This window comes from Strix aluco, chromosome 4 (assembly GCF_031877795.1).
Source record: "Strix aluco isolate bStrAlu1 chromosome 4, bStrAlu1.hap1, whole genome shotgun sequence".
Taxonomy (NCBI): Eukaryota; Metazoa; Chordata; class Aves; order Strigiformes; family Strigidae; genus Strix; species Strix aluco.
In genome coordinates this window covers 10,770,116-10,789,661 of record NC_133934.1, presented here as the reverse complement: position 1 = coordinate 10,789,661, position 19,546 = coordinate 10,770,116, and the positions used below count along the sequence as shown (strand labels likewise).

The following is a 19,546-nucleotide window of genomic DNA, read 5'->3' as shown; positions in this document are numbered from 1 at the left end:
ACACACACACACTCGTGGTACAGACCCTAGCTGAGCATATTGGGTGGAAAAAAAAATCCCTTATGTCCAGAAGTTACAAATAACCACTCCCAAAACGTCTGGCACTTTCAATATGTGGAGGCAGGATGCCAGAGTAGATGGACTTTCAGTTACATATGTTCCTGAATTTTCAGGGATACAGGAAGAAACAGGCAATATTCTTAAATTTTATATTGTACAGAGAGCAAAGACATCAGTTCTACATGTGTCATACTCCCGGTTCATTTTATAGCAAACAGAGCATTTCTAAGATTTGCTTACTCTTAAGAAATCATTTGCAAGTCTTTAGGATACGGAGCAACCCTGCAGTACGTAGTATCAGACATACTCCTTTTCTGGTAAACAAGCAACAAATCAGATTACAATGAAAATCGCTCAGTTCCCAATAAATGGTTTCCCAAATCCCACTTGAAAGAAATTATTCTGGCCCTGCTTACTTACGGGGTAAGTCAATAAGTCCTCCTGCCCATGTTTGGTTTTTAGCACATTTTATCAAGCTACATGCTGGAAAGTGTCTATTTCGTTAAAAACTGCTCCTAAAACGCTATGCAAATATTTCTCTTTCAGAAGTAAATTCCTCTGAGAACCTGTTCTAAACAGCTCGCGTTAGACGGAGACCATGATTTAATCCAGTTCGGATTTGAGATGTATCACAAAAGAAGAAGAATAATCCCTGTTGCGCAGAAGTCTGCCCTGTGCCTTGTGCCGAGTGACGTTCCCACGACTCAGCAGGGCAGGAGAGAAACGCCGTGTCATGAAAAACCAGATGTTGGCAGCTGGTTCGATCATGGCGGTGCTGCTGCACACGCGGCATCGTTTCTGCCCCAGCAAGAATTAATGCTGCTGGTGTCATCCCTTGCTAACAGCAGCGTAAAAGGTAGTGATATTTAAATAAATGCTTGAAGGAGGTTATCGATTCATTGATCCATTAGCAAGAAGCCATCCCCAGGATTCAGATGAGAGTGAGCCAAGCGCAGGGACCTTGGCACAGGCACAGGACTCCAGCTAAGCAAGTTTTTGCACTGTTGTGGTAGCAAGTAGTAGAGCTGCGTTGAATAAATGGGTTCTAGCTTGCTGTTCTTCCAGAAAGGAGAGCGGTTTGGGCACTCTTCCAGCAACCTCAGAGAAACTGCAGTGCAAGTTGCTGGCAATTCCCTGCCAGAAGCCCAGCCTCGCTGCTCAGAGCTTGCTACTAGCTTGGCAGCCTGCTGCATCCACCTAGCAGCTGTTTGCATCCCCACGCTGTCTCTCCCTGACTCCCTGCCAAGGCCCAGGATGGATGTGGGGAGGCTCCGGTCCCTTGCCGTACCCTGCCCTCCGCCTACAGCTACGCTCCAGGCAAGCCCAGTAATTACCCCAAGGCGACCAGGGAACGCCTCGAACTGGCTCAGCTAGGTGGGAGGCAGCAGTGGGATTAGGTCCTGCTGTTCTGTAGTTTAATCAGCCACAGGTTTTGGAAATAAAAAGCATTAAAAAAATCAAAGATGTCTGCCAAACTGAGAAAGGCAGGAGCTTCTCTGACTCACCTTCTGCGCTTCTGCTCTGAGACCTCAGACTACCCCCAACTGTAGGCCTTTCCCCTCACAAGCGTTTGCTCGGCTCTCCAGCCCCACAGAGGAAAATTTACAAGATTTTTAAAAAAAGTATTTCAGATAAAATATTTAGGGCACAGGAGATTTTCATATCAGTTCTTAAAAGATTGAAATACTAAAATGTAAATGGTGTTTTGGGTATTATTGCAAGGCAGCCTCAGGAATGGAAATTTGAGAAGTGTTGCAACCTATAAAGTTCAGACGATACTTGTAAAAGACTGCCAAAAGAGAAGTAAAACCAAATTCACCGCCACTGTTCTGATAGCCAAAGAGCTTATCTGATTAAGTGGTTGCTAACGGAAGTTGGGACCATACAAGAAGTAGCTGCCATTTCTGGGACAGGCTGCCAGCAACGTCAGTCATCCCACAGCATCTGTGTGTCCTTGTGTGGGAAATCGTACAGCTTTCAAGGGACCGAACTGAAAGGATCACACAGCAGGTCACGGTTGGTCTTGACTTTATTCCCAATGCCATGCTCAAAGTGTTTCAGGGGAGTTTAGTACCTCATCAGAGAGCTACAGGGAAAAGCTGCTATCCCCAGTGAAAGTACATGGGGTTTCCAGTAGAAGCATGTTTCCCTGTCGTCCCATGACGACTGTGCAGCCATATGGCCTGTGAAGTCCTGTATGGTCTGTGTTTGCAAATGCTTCCCCTGAAAGGACAACTTCTGCATTTGTGCAGATGATCCACATAAATTCTTCAGCTGCTAGGACACTGAGTTGCAGCTCCAAAACAAACACAGTACTGGGAACTTAAGTGTTAGCTCTCATGTCTCATGATAGGCAGGAGGATGACCCATCTCAATGTAGAAAGGTTTATTGCGATATGCATATAACATGGCCTCTAACACAAAGTGGTTTGCCAGGATTTGGGGTCTTAGGATTCCTCTTGGTTTACAGCATGCAGAGTCTGGTTCCCTGGACATCCCAGGGACAGCCAAGAGGGGTCATCTCCCCCTCTCACATCCAAGCGTGCCCCTTTATTCGGCCTTCTGCCCGGGGACACCATGTCTCCTCTCACTGCCTCACTGCTTTCCCCGTAAGCCTGTACTGCAATTGCTTTTATGCTCCTCGCTGACTCCTGGCTTTTTCCAGTTGATTTTTCCCTCTCCATGGCTCTCTCCTGTTTATCAGATGCAGCTCCGCTCCAACCACTCTCCACCCACCAGGGTTCAGTTTATATTTCAGCCTTAGTGTGCTCCTCCGATCTAGGCATTTACTTCTATTGTTTTGGCTATCACTAAACCAAGAAGTTGTATTTGCTTCCTCTTTTGGCCTCAGTGAAATGCTGCCAGCAAACCCATCAGCCCACGGATCAAAGAAATGTTTTCTAGCCATTGCACACAGGAGTATTCTGGCCAGCCTGAGGAAGTCCATCTGCCTCCTTTCATGAGTTCTCCTGAACTAATGCACACCCACAAACCACTTCTGGATGCAAACTTTTCCACATCCAACACCAGTTGTCCAATACCACCAGTGATTTTAAAATCCTCTCTGGTGCTTTCCATTGTAAACCAGAGGATGTGCCCCAAAAGTGTAGGTCCGTGCAGGGAAAAGCAGCATGATATGCTTGCCTATAAATACCCACTGCAACGTGGGTATTCATAGAATATCTCAAGTCAGAAGGGACCCATAAGGATCATCAAGTCCAAATCCCTGCTCCTACCTAGAACTAATCCATGTGACTAAGAGCGCTGTCCAGGCACTCCTTGAACTCTTGACAGGCTTGGTGCCATGACCACTTCCCCGGGAAGCCTGTTCCAGTGACTGACCACCCTCGCAGGGAAGAACCTTTTCCTAATGCATAATCTGAACTTCCCCTAACATAGATTTGGAGGCAACCAAAGCTAATATTACCAAAAGGAGTGACAGAGTACCTGCCACCATCCATTTCTCTGCTGAGTAGATCATGTGAGTGTAATCAACAAGATTAGTTTAAATTATGGATTAACTGGATTTGGTTTGCTTGTAGCAGATTAGCAAGCACTCAAATGACACTTTTTTTGGCAGCAAAGCTGCCTCCAGTAGGTGAGCAAAGGTTATTATGAATAGTAACAAAACTGAAGAGCTACAGACCTGATTTTCAGTAGTGCCGAGCCAACCTATTTCCAGCCAAACTCCACAGGGGCCTGGGCATACCCAGCATAAATAAGAAACCTCACCCAGATGTTTGAGAGGGGAGTGCAGACCGAAAATGTATGGAACCTAAAACCACACAGATGCAGGAGACACCCAGTGTGAAGATGCAAGTACAGACAAGCTGTCAGAAGGGCATGGCATTCACATGGCAGATGTGAATGGCACTAGGGAACTCTTATTTTGTTTCATCCCTAAACATTCAATTGACAGATTTCTGCGTAGCCAGAAGGAGCACTTTTGGATCCCCATGTTCTAAGCAAATTTTCAATTGCTCAGAAGGTCAGGATTTTTTGGTTAACAGCTTTAATGACTGTAGGACCAAAGCAACAAGGAACCACCATCTGACTGCAGAGAAACACAAGACTAAACAATTTACAAAAACCCAGGCCAGTTCACAACAGAGTGTCTCATTCTCTTTAATAAGAGCGGCCAGTGTTTTTCATTTGCTGTGCAAACAGAAAGCAATAGTGCGTTTCCCAAGGGAGGCACTCTTGTGCAACTTACTTAATACAGGCATTCGGCCAGCTCTGAAGGACTTAAGAAGTCAGTCCTCTTCTCCCCCCACCTCACTCACCTTACTGTAAAAGGGTATTGTACAAACTGCTTGGACTGGCTTTAGCTCCTATTTTGCTGTGGATTTAAAAAGAGCTCAACAGCCTGATCCACAAACCTACCCAACCCAGGGCAGAACAAGTATGACTGTTTCTTGTCAGCATCTCACTAGCCATATAGATGAAAATATGCTTCTCTGCTAATGTACTGCAACTTTAACCCAAGTGATGGCTTCCATGCTTGAACATATTGTTTGCACTGACTCTTCCCCCACACTGTCTTTATTGCCCCATAGCAATATCCCAGTGGCTGAAGCCCCTCAAGAAGACCAAAAATGCATCACAGGCAGCAGTCTAAAATGTTCAGTGCTAGTGTCGTGGTTTTCTCCATTTGCAACAGCCTTCCTCTCTGCACACTATGCTTCACGATAACTGGACAGGCAGATTATATTAAAGTTCATGCATACCTTTTCAAATTATTTCTCATCAAGTCTCAGCGGGAACTAATTGAAGATTAAACTAATCATTCCTTGAGGCCTCTTATGGAGTGTTTTATCACTTTTTGTGAATACATTATGGAGAACTTCAGTGAAGTGCTGATCTGGCAGGACCATTGAACACACAAGCTGGAGTGGCTGGACAACCCGACATGCGTCTGGGAAATGAAGACTTGGGACACCCTCGATAAATGGGACAAGACAAACCCTTATCCATTTCTTGTAAAACCACAATAGTAAACGTTTTCCAAAATATCATCCTGCCTTTCTGAAAACAAAGGAGCAAGTCTGACAAGAGCTGTTTGACGTTACCTGAAACGTTCCTGACGTACTCTCTGATCTTCTCTACCTCCTGAAATCTGTAGAATACCACGACACCCAGCCAAAACCCAGCTACTGTAACTCGTGTTGATCCCTGCTTCAACCTGCTTCCACAATAACCAAATTCTTTCATCGACCGATCTGCAGCTCCATCCCTGACCTCTGCTCTGCACAGTGCCTCTCTGGGTATTGTACATGGCTATCAGATAACGACAACTGACATCCAGACTTCCAACAGCCTCTGGGTAAAAGCTGTAATGCTGGGTCATGGCAGACCCCCAGACGAAAAAATTAACATGCTTTTTCTGCAGTGCCTTGCAGGGTTAAGGAGTCATTTAACCAGAGATGAAAGCTGAAAGAAAGGTCCAAAAGGTTTTGAAGCAACAGAAAAACGCTGCCTGGAATGTCAGAACCAGACACTTCACTCAGTAATAAAATTCATGGTCCCAAAAGCAGGATCAGATATATTCTTACTAGTGTTTGCTTTGACAGAAATACACATTTTCAGGTTTCTTCTGCTGTAAAGGCAGAAGAGAATCCTGAGCACTAGTCACCACTACTATTGGGAATATTTTGGGAGTATTTTATACATCTCATTACTGTAAAAGTTTTAGAAACATTATTGTGCTCTATTCTACTCTGCCTCCCTATATCGTTTTTGTCTTACAAACGAGAACGCCTTCAGGCAGGCATCACATGCAAGTTCCCAGCTAAGCATTTAAAATATTACAGGTGGCGTGAGTTATCAGTCAAAGTTTCTAGAATCACTGTCGCTTTTAAGACAACGTAGATGCTTCCCACTACTTTCAACATGCTACAATATGGGAAAGCAACATCAGCTTTGTTTTAGATTATTAACATGATACGATTGCAGTGCACTCAGAAATGGTCAAAAATCAACTCTATCTTTCATTCCCAACTGCTCAATTCTGTATGAAAGTACAGTAAAACAGTAAGTAAATCTTGTGAATAAGGTTTTTGTTTACATTTGACTGTTAATTATTGTCAGAGAGCCAACATCTGTGCCGCTGCCTATTTTATTTATGCAGACACACATGCTTTTTATATATGTTTTTATATATATATGTATATATAGACACACACACATGCATTATTTTACTTGGCTGATTTCTAATAGCAATTATTCCAAAATAAGTATTGGAAGAGGAGAGGAAGGGACAGCTGAAGGAAGACCAGGCCATCACCTCACCGTAGAGCCCAGGGAAAGCTCTCTATGTGCAAATTAACCCTCAGGAAGTGGGAAAGCATTTTATTTTTCCTCAAAAAATTCAGAAATGTATTGCATGTCCCTACAGACTCTGCACCATCTCAGGACAAATCCAAGGCTGCTAAAAATCAAAAACACACTTGGATGCCATAAGTTGTTTTTCTTTTACATAAAAATCACCAAATAGAAATTATTTTTTCTGTCTTTAAGCAATATTCCATCAGAAAATTCTGCATGTAAAAGCTTGGAGAGACAATGAGACCGACTGCCAGTCCAGCACAGGACTGTAAGAAGGCATGTCCACCATGAGACACAAAAAGTTGTTAGACTCTCAAAACTGTGAAGAAATATTAAAAGTTAACAAAGTTAGCCCGTCTACTGGCTAACATCTCTGAAATAGTCCAGTCACACAGCAACCTCAGGGCCATTGCATCAGGAGAAAGCAAATGGGTTCAAGGATGAAGTACCGATCAGTTAAACCCAAATCAGCAGTCACCACAGAAAGTGGGTATTATGATGTGGACTCTTCTGTCCACAAGGTACAAACCTGTGAAGCAACTCCTTAAAGGGACTGAAACAGTGACCGACTTGACCTCCTCTGGCTGAAGAGAAGACAACACAGCAACTTCTATACACTCAGACATTGCAGCCCTGAAACATTCAGCCCCGTTCCCTTGCCTGGCTTTTCAGAGTTGAAGCAGAAGGGAAGTACAGGCTCAGTACACAAACCTGCACTTTTATAGCTTTGGGGGTTTTATGGTGTGGAAGAAAAACTTCAGTACCTGCTGTCCTAGGAACAGAAGATCCTCCATGAGCCTTGAAGTCAACACAGGAGTCCTCGCAGCAGATCACCGACCCGGAGCAGAACTTTGTGTCTGGGGGAGAGAGAGTTTGGCAAACAAGACACTGTGCAGGGAAGGGAGCAAGGAAACATTTCATAGAGATTGAGGAGGAAGGTCAGATGTGCTTAGTCAACATTATCTTGTGAAGGTCCAGTGTGGTGGGTTTAGATTAGTTTGTAAACTCTAGACTTTCAAACAGCATGGACATATATATTCCCCATGCTATATAGTCCCATCATAAATTACTTGAATCGGCCCATAAACTTTCAACAACCTCATTCCCATGTGCTGAAAGCTACTCACTTTAAGCCAAAAGAATATGACAAACATCGTCATCTACACATCTCACCACTGCCAGCAGAAGGGGTCTCTTTAAAAGACATGTCAGCCTCACCCAGGCCTCCCGACTTCTCTCTCATCTGCCAAACTCTTCCATGAGTGAGTTAACGCTCAATGCTCAGCATGCTGTCCTTCAGAGGACTGCAAATCTTTTTTCAAAATATGGTGGGTCCTGATAGTATTGTTATCTCCATTTTATACAAAGATATAGCCAGACACAGCAAGAGGAAAAATTTCAAAAGCTTCTAAATGACCGTAAAACTGAAGTAATTTTTGAAAGAGAATTGGACACCCCACAGCACAACCTTGCACATCCTTCAGTCACATCTCAAAGTGAAACACACTCTCAATTCGCTTAAGGTTAGGTCCTAAAAGCCACAGAGGTACCTAAAGAGTATCACACAACCGGAAATGATTTTCAATTCTAAGACGCAGAGCTGAATTAGCCATGACTTCTCCCCTCCTCCAAGAAAATAACTGATTAGGTGTCTAACAGTCCACATTTTTTCACCAAAAGAAGGAATTTGGGTACCTCAAGTTTTTCCTCCGTGCCGAGATCCCACCATTTTGGCCAAGCTGAACTTCTTAGCACTTATGCCCGTGAAAGCCCACTTGGGATTGGGAAGTCATGAGCACGGCTAACACTCCTCAACGCGGCTCTGGCATCGGTATGAGGGAGCAGCTGCTCCAACTTTCATTTAAAGATGGGGCTGGAGGAAGAGGGTGTGTTTGGGGTGGCACGAAAATAGCACCCGCCGCCAGGGCAAGGTGATTGCAACCTCTCCCTGTGGAGAGAGGTGCTGGGTTTGGACTCTGCCTCCAGGGCCAGTTTTGATTGTTATCCAGTGATGTTGTAATGCAAAGCATATAGTAAGCAGCCTTGGGAATGCTGCCAGATACCTGCTCCCCACCTCCCTTCAGGGGAGGTCCCAACCGGTAGGCCACAGTCAGGCTCCCACTTGCTTTTCCTCTCCAACTCTGCGAATCCTTCCCCAACCATGGCACAACTTCAATAGGAAGGGCTGAGAGGTTGCCTACAGCCTGGGAAGGGACAGGTGGATTTGAATATCCCTTGGAAGAAGGAGGACCCAAACCCAAGTTCGACCACTTCTGAGACAAGTATTATAACCATTAAGTTATTATATGAAAACCACCACACCAATCATTTGTATCTTAAGCAGCGAGCGCAAGACTGTGAGCTGAGGCCTCAGCAACAGGGGCAGGTTTGACTCACCTGGCCAGGTTTGGAGCTTGCAGTGTGGGAGCCGCTCACGGGATGCGGCATGAGAGCTGGCACGGGGACACGGGTGGGAAAAGTGTACCCAGGAGCCTAAGCAGACGAGTATCGGGGAGGGAACAAGATCCTACAAACAAGCCCTCTTGAAATCACCAGAGATACATCAGTTCCCACCATTTGAAATCCTAACCTATTACTTTAGGGTTAACATGTCAAACTAAAATCTCTTTTATGACCACCAAAGTGCTTTTACCTTGAATTTTTAAGTGTTTGTTTAAGCTGAGGTTAAAAAGAGTCTGGGCTTCTTGACTGTTAAGCAGATCATAAAACTCTGTAGTCCAATAGGCTATAGAAAGTTTCTATAGTTTTACTATAGTGTCCCAAGTTAGCTTCCTGCACCTTCTTCATCCTCAAACTAAAAGAGTTTAGCTGCAAAAATTTAACCAAAGGGATTTCTTAAAGGAATTTTTAAAGTAGCTGTTAGCCAATGTGTTATCACCACAAACACACACAATAAAGTAACAGCTAGCTCTATGTTTAATTGTTAGAAAAGAGTATGTAATTAAAGAGCAAGTCTATACATGTGCTTGTAAATACTGTGAGCCTGATTTTCTTCAAATTTTTTGTTTCTTCCAATTCTTTAAATATGCATTTGAAAAAAGTGGAAGGACAGGTAGCACTATTTGGAAGTTGCAAATAAGTCTTTTGAGAAAATAAGTACATTTCAATCCCACTGAAATATACTAACCATAAAAATAGGAGGTATATGGTAGAAAAGTGGCACTTTCTGACAAAACAGGACGTATTTAGAGAAGATATACCTCTAAATAGGGATAGATGAGTAGATTGAGTAAATGGAAATATTTGCAATTCATTTTAGACATTTGACAAGATAATTTTGTAGGTAGATGTGTGCAAGAGCTCCAGAATTTGTTTCAGGCTCATTCGGAAATAAAGTCTGGCATAAGATTTTGATTTAGATTTCAGACTCATCTCAGCGACATAGTCATTAGTTTATCCAACAGCATTAGAAGTGAACAGCAAGTGTCCCTAAATCTCCTCCCACAGAAAAAGAAAATGAGAGCTAAAATTCTGCGTCATTCCACACTGATGATTTTTAGATAGAATTTCCTACTCACCTTAACAAGGTGATAACTTAAAAATCTCTGCTAAGGAATACAACCTCTTCACTGGACCCCCACAGCTCTGAAGACATCTGCTGGTGGGATTTGATATCCTGTATCTAGAGCATCAGAAAGCGTTTGGGAAACTTGATTAGGAAAAAATACACAGTTGCACAGAGATTATGTTCCTTGGAGTTCTTTTTTATTCTAAGAAAAAAAGAAGAGAGGATCCTACATTTTGATAAGTCTGAGCATAAGAACACAATGGTCCTTCCAGCCAACCACCTGTTGGCTATAGAAGAAATACCATATACAGTTGTGTCTCCACTGACTTGTTACAGCTGCTTTTTCAGCATTTGCAATGGTGTAGGAGCATTACAAAGTTTAATGTTGCTTTTGTCATTTGGAAACCAATGCTGGGCAATCCTGCTTGCACTATCACCTTATTTAATTAAATATCCAAAAATTAATTATACCACATGCCAATACACAGTGCAGTCTTTACCAGCCCTAAATCAGGGTCAGGTTTATGTATCTGTAACTAGTACCCTCTCTAAATAAGCTCAGCTTGAATGAGCTGTACCCTCTGCCCGTTTGAGAATGATTGCCCACACGTATCTCGTGGGATGAATGCACACCCCATAGGGCATGTCTGAGCTCAGGCTTTTTTTGCCCACAGAACACCAAGATGCAGATCAGAGCACACCTGACATCTGTATCGGTTGCTGTAATATCTGTCAGTTTATGTTCTGCACCATGAAGAAAGAGAATCCAGACTTCAGAAATATGTACTGCACAGTGCACACACCACCACCTTCCTCTGAATCCCACTAAGAGGGATGCCATTGCTCCCGCAGGAGCAGACCAACTGTATCGCTCTTCCAGCACATGGCCTGCTATCCAAACCTACAGCTGGTATTACCACCCTCCATCCCACCCCCCTGCCTTATTCAGGGGCAAGCAAGCTATTGTTGCCCTATATCCTTCCTCCTCTTTCAGATCTCAGTCATGACTTTTCACCCTTGGCACCGGAACTCAGCACTGATTTAACTCTCTACAATTTGGCATAATTTGTTTTATCAGACCCACCACTGTCATTTTCCTAAAACTGCCAAAACAAAGAAGGAAGCAAAGATCACATAAGAAAATCCTACACTCCTACATGGCACTATATAGCGCTCCTGCAACACCCACTAGCCTGTACCTTCATGCCAGCCTACATCATCTTTAAATCCTTGAGCTCTTGGGGATATATTCTTGGTGAGACAGCCATTCACTTCAGCAGTGAAAGCTTCATCAATGAGACAGTCAATTTCTGTGGTGGCAAAATACAGCCAAAATTTTAAAAAATATTGCCTCTAGTTCACACTTCTGTCTAGATCAGTCATCAAAGATGCTCCACACACAGTAGAGATTGGGTGTTGGTTGCAGAGCTTAATAGCCCTAAGAAGCAGAAATTCCCAATTAATGCTAAAAAAAGACAGCTTCTAGTCAGATTTAAGATCTGTCCCTAGACAAAAATAGGGTGCTTCATCAGGAAGCGAGTCTGGCCTCTGAAATGAATGCATCAAATTCCAAATTTATTTGATTTGATCCAAATGGATGCCTTTTCTGGGCCTGCCACTAACCAAGATAAACCTTCATGCTTCAAACAAGGAGAAACACCAGAATTAGTAATGTCTTCTCCATGGACCAGGGCAATATCTCAACTCCTCTCCTCTGAAACATTTCAGTCTCACAGTTGGAGACTGACCAGATCCTTCCCAACAGTTCCTGTGACTCCCAGAGAACACTTTAAGATGTGTTTATTGTAGTAGTATAGATGTAAAATGGTTAGGTGAGTCACTGATGGCATCTACCACTGCTTTGTGATGTATTTCAAGAAGCTTGCAAACAAGCAAATAACATGCATCAGGAAAATGAAGAAACTTAGAAACTTCTTTTTTTTTTTTTCCTTCAGAGATTATATAAAAAATTTTGTCCCACTTAAAATAGACATCCTCAATTAAAATTTTATCTGGCTACAAAATGGTAGTGGTCTTGATATGATGAAGTTGTCATTGTACAGACTTGATTTTTACTGTGGAAAAAGGGGGTTCACCGGTATGGAATTGTTTCTCAAATAAAACAAGATATTCTGTAAGGAAAATTAATATAACAAAAGGAAAGAGCACATTTAACTATAGCTATATGAGGTATTTTGTCAGCATAGTTATTCTGTAACAGAACTTAACTATGGACACCTCTCTCCCAATGATTACCACATAACCAGCTCTCTGAACAGGATGAGCAAAAATTTGTTACGCACCTTCCTTCCTCTAATGAGGACCATGGGAAACAGCAGAGACATTAGACGCTTTGCATGCTTACCTCTCCCCATATATCCCACAGATGCCAAGACTCTCAAAATTTCCCTTCCCTGATGTCAAAACAAATATGAAAAAGGATTTTCACAAACACAAAAGAAACAGGGAAAGGAAAGTGGGGTTGCTTTTCAGGTGGATACGATTGATAATTCAGATGCAATCCAAAAAATAAATAAAAAAAAATCAGTTTCAGAATCTAGCTCAGTTTTCAGCATGAATGACACTGCTGAACGGGGGGGGGGCGGGGGGAGGAAGACACAATAAGTGGTATGAACAAGAGTAGGACAGCTATCTACTGACACATAAGCAGAGCTGAACAAGCTTAATGATTCAAATCGGAGACCAGACAACTCTCTGACAGCATTTGAGAAATACATGAAAAAGCTGTATGCCAGTGTGCCAGCAGTAGTAGAGGACTGGACACGGTGACCCCGGGAGTTCTTTCCAAGCCTGTGTTTAAGTTCTCTTGGTACAGAAACCCTTCTGTATCTCTGATCATTCTTGCAGCTTTTCAGTATACTATTTCTACTTCTACTGTATTCAAGATACAGTTATCACACTGTGCAACACTTGGGCACATTGTGGATTTACACACAGACATAATTTATTTTATTTTATTTTAAGTTTTCTTTGAAGTCTTCAACATCCTATTTATCTTCTTGATCACTGCTAAGGATTGAACTGATATTTTCCAGAGCTATTCACAATGACACCAAGATATTTTTCCTGAATGGTTACATTTCTGTGGATGCATAGGTATGATCTTTTCCCTTTATGCATTACTATGCAGTTGTCTAGATTGGGTGAGAAAATGGAGAAGAATATTCATAACCAGTTTTAATTTTAACTACCTTGAAAATTTCTCATAGATAAAGTTTGTCATCTGTCCTTTTATTCTAAAGCATTAGTAGATAATTTAACAGTAGAGACATCAACAGAGATTCTTGTAGCCTGGTGACTTTCCTGCAATTGGAAAATTCAATTCCTACCCTCTGTTTTATTATCTTTAATTAATTAGAACCATCACTGGTTCAAAACTACAGGAGCACTTCCCCTTTTATTTCTTGAGAATTTAGGGGGTTTGATGGCTATTGGTAAGGGACCTTGGAAGTCCACCTATACCTTATCAGCTGAATCACCTCTACCCAAGGGCTGCTGGGCTTCAGAGTACACAGATTTGTGACAGCTCCTTCTACAAAATCTATTTTGACATTTACCCAATATATCACATTTATGAATTCAAGTCTTTATTTTAGTTTCCATAAATTTGCCCAAGGAAGGCTAGATTTATCAGTGTACAAAACTCTTTAAACATCGATCACATTTGCCACCTTCACTTGCCACAGCAATTATTTAATTCCTATCAAACAAAACCATTATTTTTGACAACTCCACATTTGGGATCCTTGGGTGGCTACCATGGCTACCACCTATTTTTATCAACAGTATTATGCGTTTTATCCAATTGTTCTAAACCTGTTCTGCTGACACTTCAATTTAAAACACTCATTTAGATGCTTTCAGATACCAAAATGCTCCAGAAGAGAAAGATCCCCAAGATCCTTTACAACGAACAGCAAAGCAAAGATTTATTTAGCCTCGGTGTAACAGCTCAATGTACTTTGAGTGTTCTTCTTACATTGCAATCACCTATCAAGCCTGCTGATGGACAGGCTTCCTACTCTTCATGTGTTTGAAGGGGTTTCCTCATTGTTTCTGTGAGTTTAGCAAGTTGTTCCTCAAAATTGATTTTACCTGCCTGGTTTAACTTGCCTTATTTAACTTGAATGTATGCTCTTTTCTATTTTCTCTGTTCAAACATGACCTCCACTTTCTGAAAGATGTCTTTTTACTTCTAACATCCCTCTGCTCTTCCACTGAACAATACCAGCTTTTCAGAGTTCTGCTCAAGCCTTTTGATAGAAGAGCAATACACACTTCCTTGAGCTCATATTATAATGTCTTCTCACAGGCTGCATGCTCTCTGCAAGTATCTTACTCTTTTAACTGTTCCTTTCAACCACAAAATTGTAAGAATCATTCTTACATGTATGTATTCCACCTCAGAGATTTTTTTTGTTTGCACGGAGACAAAAAAAATGAGTTTGTTCTAGTCATTGCACTGGGTGAAATCCCATTGCTCTGGGATAAATCCAGTGTTGTCTTTTTCCTACAACATGAAGTCGTTTCACATCCATACATTGTTTTCCCTGTTGTCTGTCACATCAGGGTCTTCCTCATTCTTCTCTGATCCTATGTTTAGCGTCATTGGTATTTCTCCACTTCTGCAGAGAAAGGCCCTTTCTTCCCTTGTACGTCATTGAATACTCTCTTGATAATAAGTGTCTCAAAGAAATACAAATCTCTCCTCCAAATGAAATCGCTCCATTTGCCAAGACAAGAAGAGATCATATTTCCAAAAGAGAGTCCTCTGATTTTATCAGTCAGCATTTTGATAAGGAGAATTTTCCAGTTTCAGGACCACGTTTCAGTCAGCACTGTGAAATAATACTAATTACAAACACAGTCAACACCAATATCAACACTGCCACCTCCACAGCTCTCTGAGATAAGAAATGTATTCCTCTAGCCTTATTCTTTGTTTCCCGCAAGACACTGATGTTTCCTGGAAGGGCAGTTTCTTCACATCTCCAGGATAGTTTGGATGACAAGTCTAAGATTAGCTTCCGCAATGTTTTCTAAAAACCACTGTAAGGAGGATCGCTGACACAGATGACTGATTTTCATCCAGGAGATTCTAGCACTGTTCCACTATCTCATGCATTTATTAGGATTTCATTTCCTTCTGGAGCCTCAAGGGAAATTTCATAATCAGCACACCTGGTATGTGTAGTATAAATAATTAAGAGGATGCCCTCTCTAACGATCTATGCAGAAAGGCTGTTCTGCTGTAAGAAATGGTCTGGATCAGAGTCTTATTGGGAGAAAGAATTAGGGTTATAGGATTGTCTTCATTTTCAGACTCAAAAAACCTCACGAACATTTACTGAACCAGATGGAGTCAAGGCTCTACCTGATCTGTAGAGGAACCTACTCAATCAGTATATTTATGAGTTATTTCAACATTATTCTTTCTATGCTATCAGCATAGATGGTACTTTATCACCATTTTTCTATCCCAGAATATAATTTATTGCTTGCCTTAACAAAAAGATCATGACACCAATTTAGCTTACAATCACATAAAGAAAAATACTTTATGTGATAAATTGGGCAATAAGCCAGCACTATATAAACTGGTTTGATGACAAAAATACTCAGGGCAAACCACGTTAAAGAGGACAGAGATCATGAGAAGCCCTCCATGCTTAGCTTTATCTGTTCAACAATTTGCAAGGGCAGTAAAGTTGTTACAGCCCAAGCTCCAGCCTTCTTTGGAGGTCTTCCCCCCAGACACTAAGAGCACTAAAGTCCTCATAAATTGGACATTATAAGAAGAAGGAAATATATTATTATCACAAATGGATAGAATAGTAAACATCTTCCTTGCATTGCAGGACATGCAAATTCATGTCTGATGGCTCACACTAACATGTTGGCAGTATCTGCACAATTTTCATCTGAAAGGGTTTTGGGTTTTTTTGTTTGGTTGGTTTTTTTTCCTGAGGGCAAAGCCCCTCAGTAGCTGGACAAGGATTGTGTAGCTACACTCACTTAAGTGCTTTGTGCTTTCTCTGCTTTACCAATAGAACCCTTTGTTCTTTTTTCTGCTATCTTTGTTTAATTCCCTGCCTTAATCTCTGTTTAATACTTACACTACAGATCCCTCACTTGAAATAATTTTTTTCTTTCCCCAAACTCGAACTCAAGTTTTACTTTAAAGCTTCTGAAAAAGTTTTATCATATGAGTGTTCTTCACTTCACGCGGCCATCTGTAGCTAAAGTATAGCACAGTAAATGGAGTATTTGTGATCTGGAATCCAGTTTTGCAGATAGAAGAGGTTAAACAGCTCGTTTAAATATGCCTCTTTGATACGTAACTGAAATAGATTCAAACACCGAGATATACTCACTATCATTACGCCTATTTTCCAACACATTAATTGGATATAGGCAGTAAAATCAAGGAAATCAGCTTCTCATCAAGGGCTGTGTTCTAAAATTAATTTTTTTTTACAGCTAAAAATGCTAATGAATAATTTATGACCAAAAGATTAAATCCAATATGAACAAAATCAGACATATACACAACATTGTGTAAACATACTCCCAGCCTTTCAACTTGGTCAGTCACCTTAGGTCCATCTAAGTGCTTATGCATTTTTCTAAAGCAATCAGATTTGAAAGATCTATGACTAACTAAATCTATTGCTATTAGTGTGAGCAGGCCATATTTAAATTCCATTTTTTCAGGGTGTTATGAACCAAAGCATATTCATTACCAGAATTTCTCCCTTCCTAGAAGTCTGATACTATAATTGGATCTGACTGGGCATCTCCTTACACCTACTATATGTTGCTTTAAAGGACTCTGCTTGGTGCACGGGTCCTCTAGAACCAGAGCCTTCAGTCATAGAATGATAAAGCATCACATGATTATAGTAGCTTTCTTAAGACAAAAAAGACTCATCTTTATCTTCTGTTTGTATTGGTAACATCAAGACTTTACATCTCAATTTAGAAAAAGAAAAGCAGGAAGCAGTTATCGAGGTAGAGGGATCCTGCAATATCCTATGATAAAATTCAGCATTCACTTTCAGTGCTGTCCTCTTCCTATCCTACCCAGAGCAGTAGGATGCTTGGGATCTGATCAATTAAACCAATTTCAGAACCCTCAGCAAAAAGTGGGTTTCAGTTTAGAAAGCTGTAACTGGAGGACTCTGGGCATGTCTGGAGTGAGAAGTCAGTGTAAAGTTTCACAAGTTGAGCAGTATTTTTCCCCTCTTTGAGAAGCAAATGTGTGATTTGAAAGTCTGAACAGAATGGATTTAGTTCCATGGGATGAGCGCTTGACAACTTCGGGTATTTTGTGAAACTTGTAAGACTTACCTTTCTCCACCTGCGTGCTTCATTCTGCTCTAGTGGGAACTCGCACAACCACACACCCTGCTCCACTGAAGCCATTAGCCCGTTCTACACAGCCACAGCTGTTTGAGCCCACTAATACTAAATATGCTAGAAGTACTCCCAAGCTGTAGGGACTAAGGGGTTAATCCAACTCACAGGCATACATTAAACCATGCTGAGAGCATTCCACAGAAATACCATCCTGAGCTAGCAGCCCAGAAGGAATAGCTAACCTGACACATGCTCTGTCCAGGCAACATACAAATACACTTGCTTTTTAAACTCAGCATCAATAGGGCACTTTGTGGAGCACTCATAAACCCTTAGAAACCCGTGGACATAGAAAATCAGCCGTTGTATGGACAGCTGCATGAAAAAAAAAACAAACCTGGAAAGCAGTTTATGCAGCATTAGCTGTAAAAGTTGTACTTGCTTTAAGCAGACTCGAGATTGTACCACCTGTTTAAAAGGCAAAACACTTCCTCATTCATTTTAAAAGCTGCAGCTCTGCCCCCCTCCTTCTCTTTGCATAAAGATGCCATATAGACACACACTTACAGGAGAATGAAAAACCCACAGTTGTAAGTATCCCAGATATTGATCTCTATCAGGCTATATAAACCAGCAGTTTTAGCAGTCTCTTAGGAGTTTGCTGTAAAAGCAATTGGAACTGCAATTAACAACAGCACATCTTAGGATAGGGAAAGACTTCTAACTAGAGCTAATTAGGAGGGCAAACACTGAAGCTTGTTAGCTGAGATGCTAATGAGAATTATACTTGAGTGGCAGCAGACTAGCTATTCAGAGTTAATTAGAAACCTCAGCTGATAGTATATTGCTCTTAAGAGCTTTCAAAACAAACAACTGGAAAAACTGTCCTGCAGCTAAGGATCCAGCATGCCATGTTGAGTAATTCATGGGCACAGGGAACAGCCAGAAAATTACACTCAGGCATCAGGGTAATTTAACAGCATGTGAAAAAGGTAGAGAGGAGGTTTTTAGGAGGTGCACACCCTCCTGGATTTTCTGCGACAGTTCTGTTCATCAGATGCTGCATTATTCTCTGCCATTTACACTGCCCAGCGAAAACAGTGTCCAGTTGCACACGAGGGTGAGCTGGAGGGCTGCCGCATGCCCCACACATCCACACCAGTCTGGTGCAGAAGCGGGACAAGGACCTGGGCTGGTTCAACAGCCCCTGACAGCCTTCCTACCCCACCCACCAGCCTCTCCCATCCCAGCCGGGGAAAGCTGCTTGTGTCAGCTGTGCCAGGGCAAAGCAGAGCTGTGTGCAAGTTGCTCTCACCATGCCTCTGCCTTCCCAGGGCACAGGAGGGTTTTACTCTCTCCCCCTCTTTGTGCAGTGAGGAGGCAAAGAGTAAATCGAGGCGCTTCGAGGGGAAAATCTGTTAAACGTAACATCGCCGCAATGGGGATTGTGAAGCGTGGCCTTACCTGGGCTGAGTTGCATGGCTGATTCCTGCTCTGAGCAGAGCCAGGGAGGCAAAGCAGAGGGGCTGCGTGTTTAAATGTTTCCTCTGTGCCTGATTGGAAGCACAAGAGCCAGTCAGGGGCAGGGGAGAGGCTGCTAAACTCAAAGTAGGTTGCTTGTTTCAGGAAAAGATTGGATACTGGAGAACCTGCAGACTGGTTCACAGCACATTTGAACACATGAAAACGTTTGGGTGTCACAGGGGAGAGAAATGCTCCAGAAGAATCAAGGGGATTTTCAGTTTTGCCGAGGCTGTGTTTGCATTAAAACTTAAAGCGATTTAAGCACAACCTGGTTTTAATTCTATTTATTGAAACCAATTGCAAACCCATGTGGATACTCTTAAACAGATTCAGCTTTCCAAAAGAAAAACCAATGCGATGCACATTTCAATTAAAGCACACAGAAGAACACCCACAAATGGTTTTACACCAAGTGTAATTAAATAGATTTCAAAGTTTAACTTTAGCTAAACAAATGTGACTTTTAATGCAGATGTGACGTAGGAGTCACTGGCTGATGGAGTGAGGGGATGGGGAACTTTGCATAGTGAAACCTCCCTGCAAGACTCCTGGGAGTGAATATGGGTAAATATACCCTTCACACAAGCTTTCCAGTATCTGCAGTGGAAAGCGTGTGAAAGTACAAAGAATTAAGAGTAGAGACTAACACTGGCAACTATAATCCATAAATCCATCTGTTTCTTAAAGCAAAAAAAATTCCCAGTGCGTAAGCAGTATTCTGAAGAAACA

At 41.9% G+C, this 19,546-nt stretch overlaps 1 protein-coding gene across 1 annotated transcript in view; it reads right to left on the bottom strand.

Moving 5' to 3' along the window:
* Window positions 1-18,779, bottom strand: part of MSANTD1 (Myb/SANT DNA binding domain containing 1) — a 46,365-nt gene extending 27,586 nt beyond the window's left edge. The window contains exons 1-2 of the mRNA XM_074821348.1: window positions 18,758-18,779; window positions 7,149-7,241 (exon numbers count right to left, since the gene is read on the bottom strand). Of these exons, the coding sequence (XP_074677449.1) occupies window positions 7,149-7,241; window positions 18,758-18,773 (109 nt within the window). The 5' untranslated portion in view covers window positions 18,774-18,779. The remainder of the gene's footprint in view (window positions 1-7,148; window positions 7,242-18,757) is intronic.
* Between the last annotated feature and the right edge of the window lie 767 nt (window positions 18,780-19,546).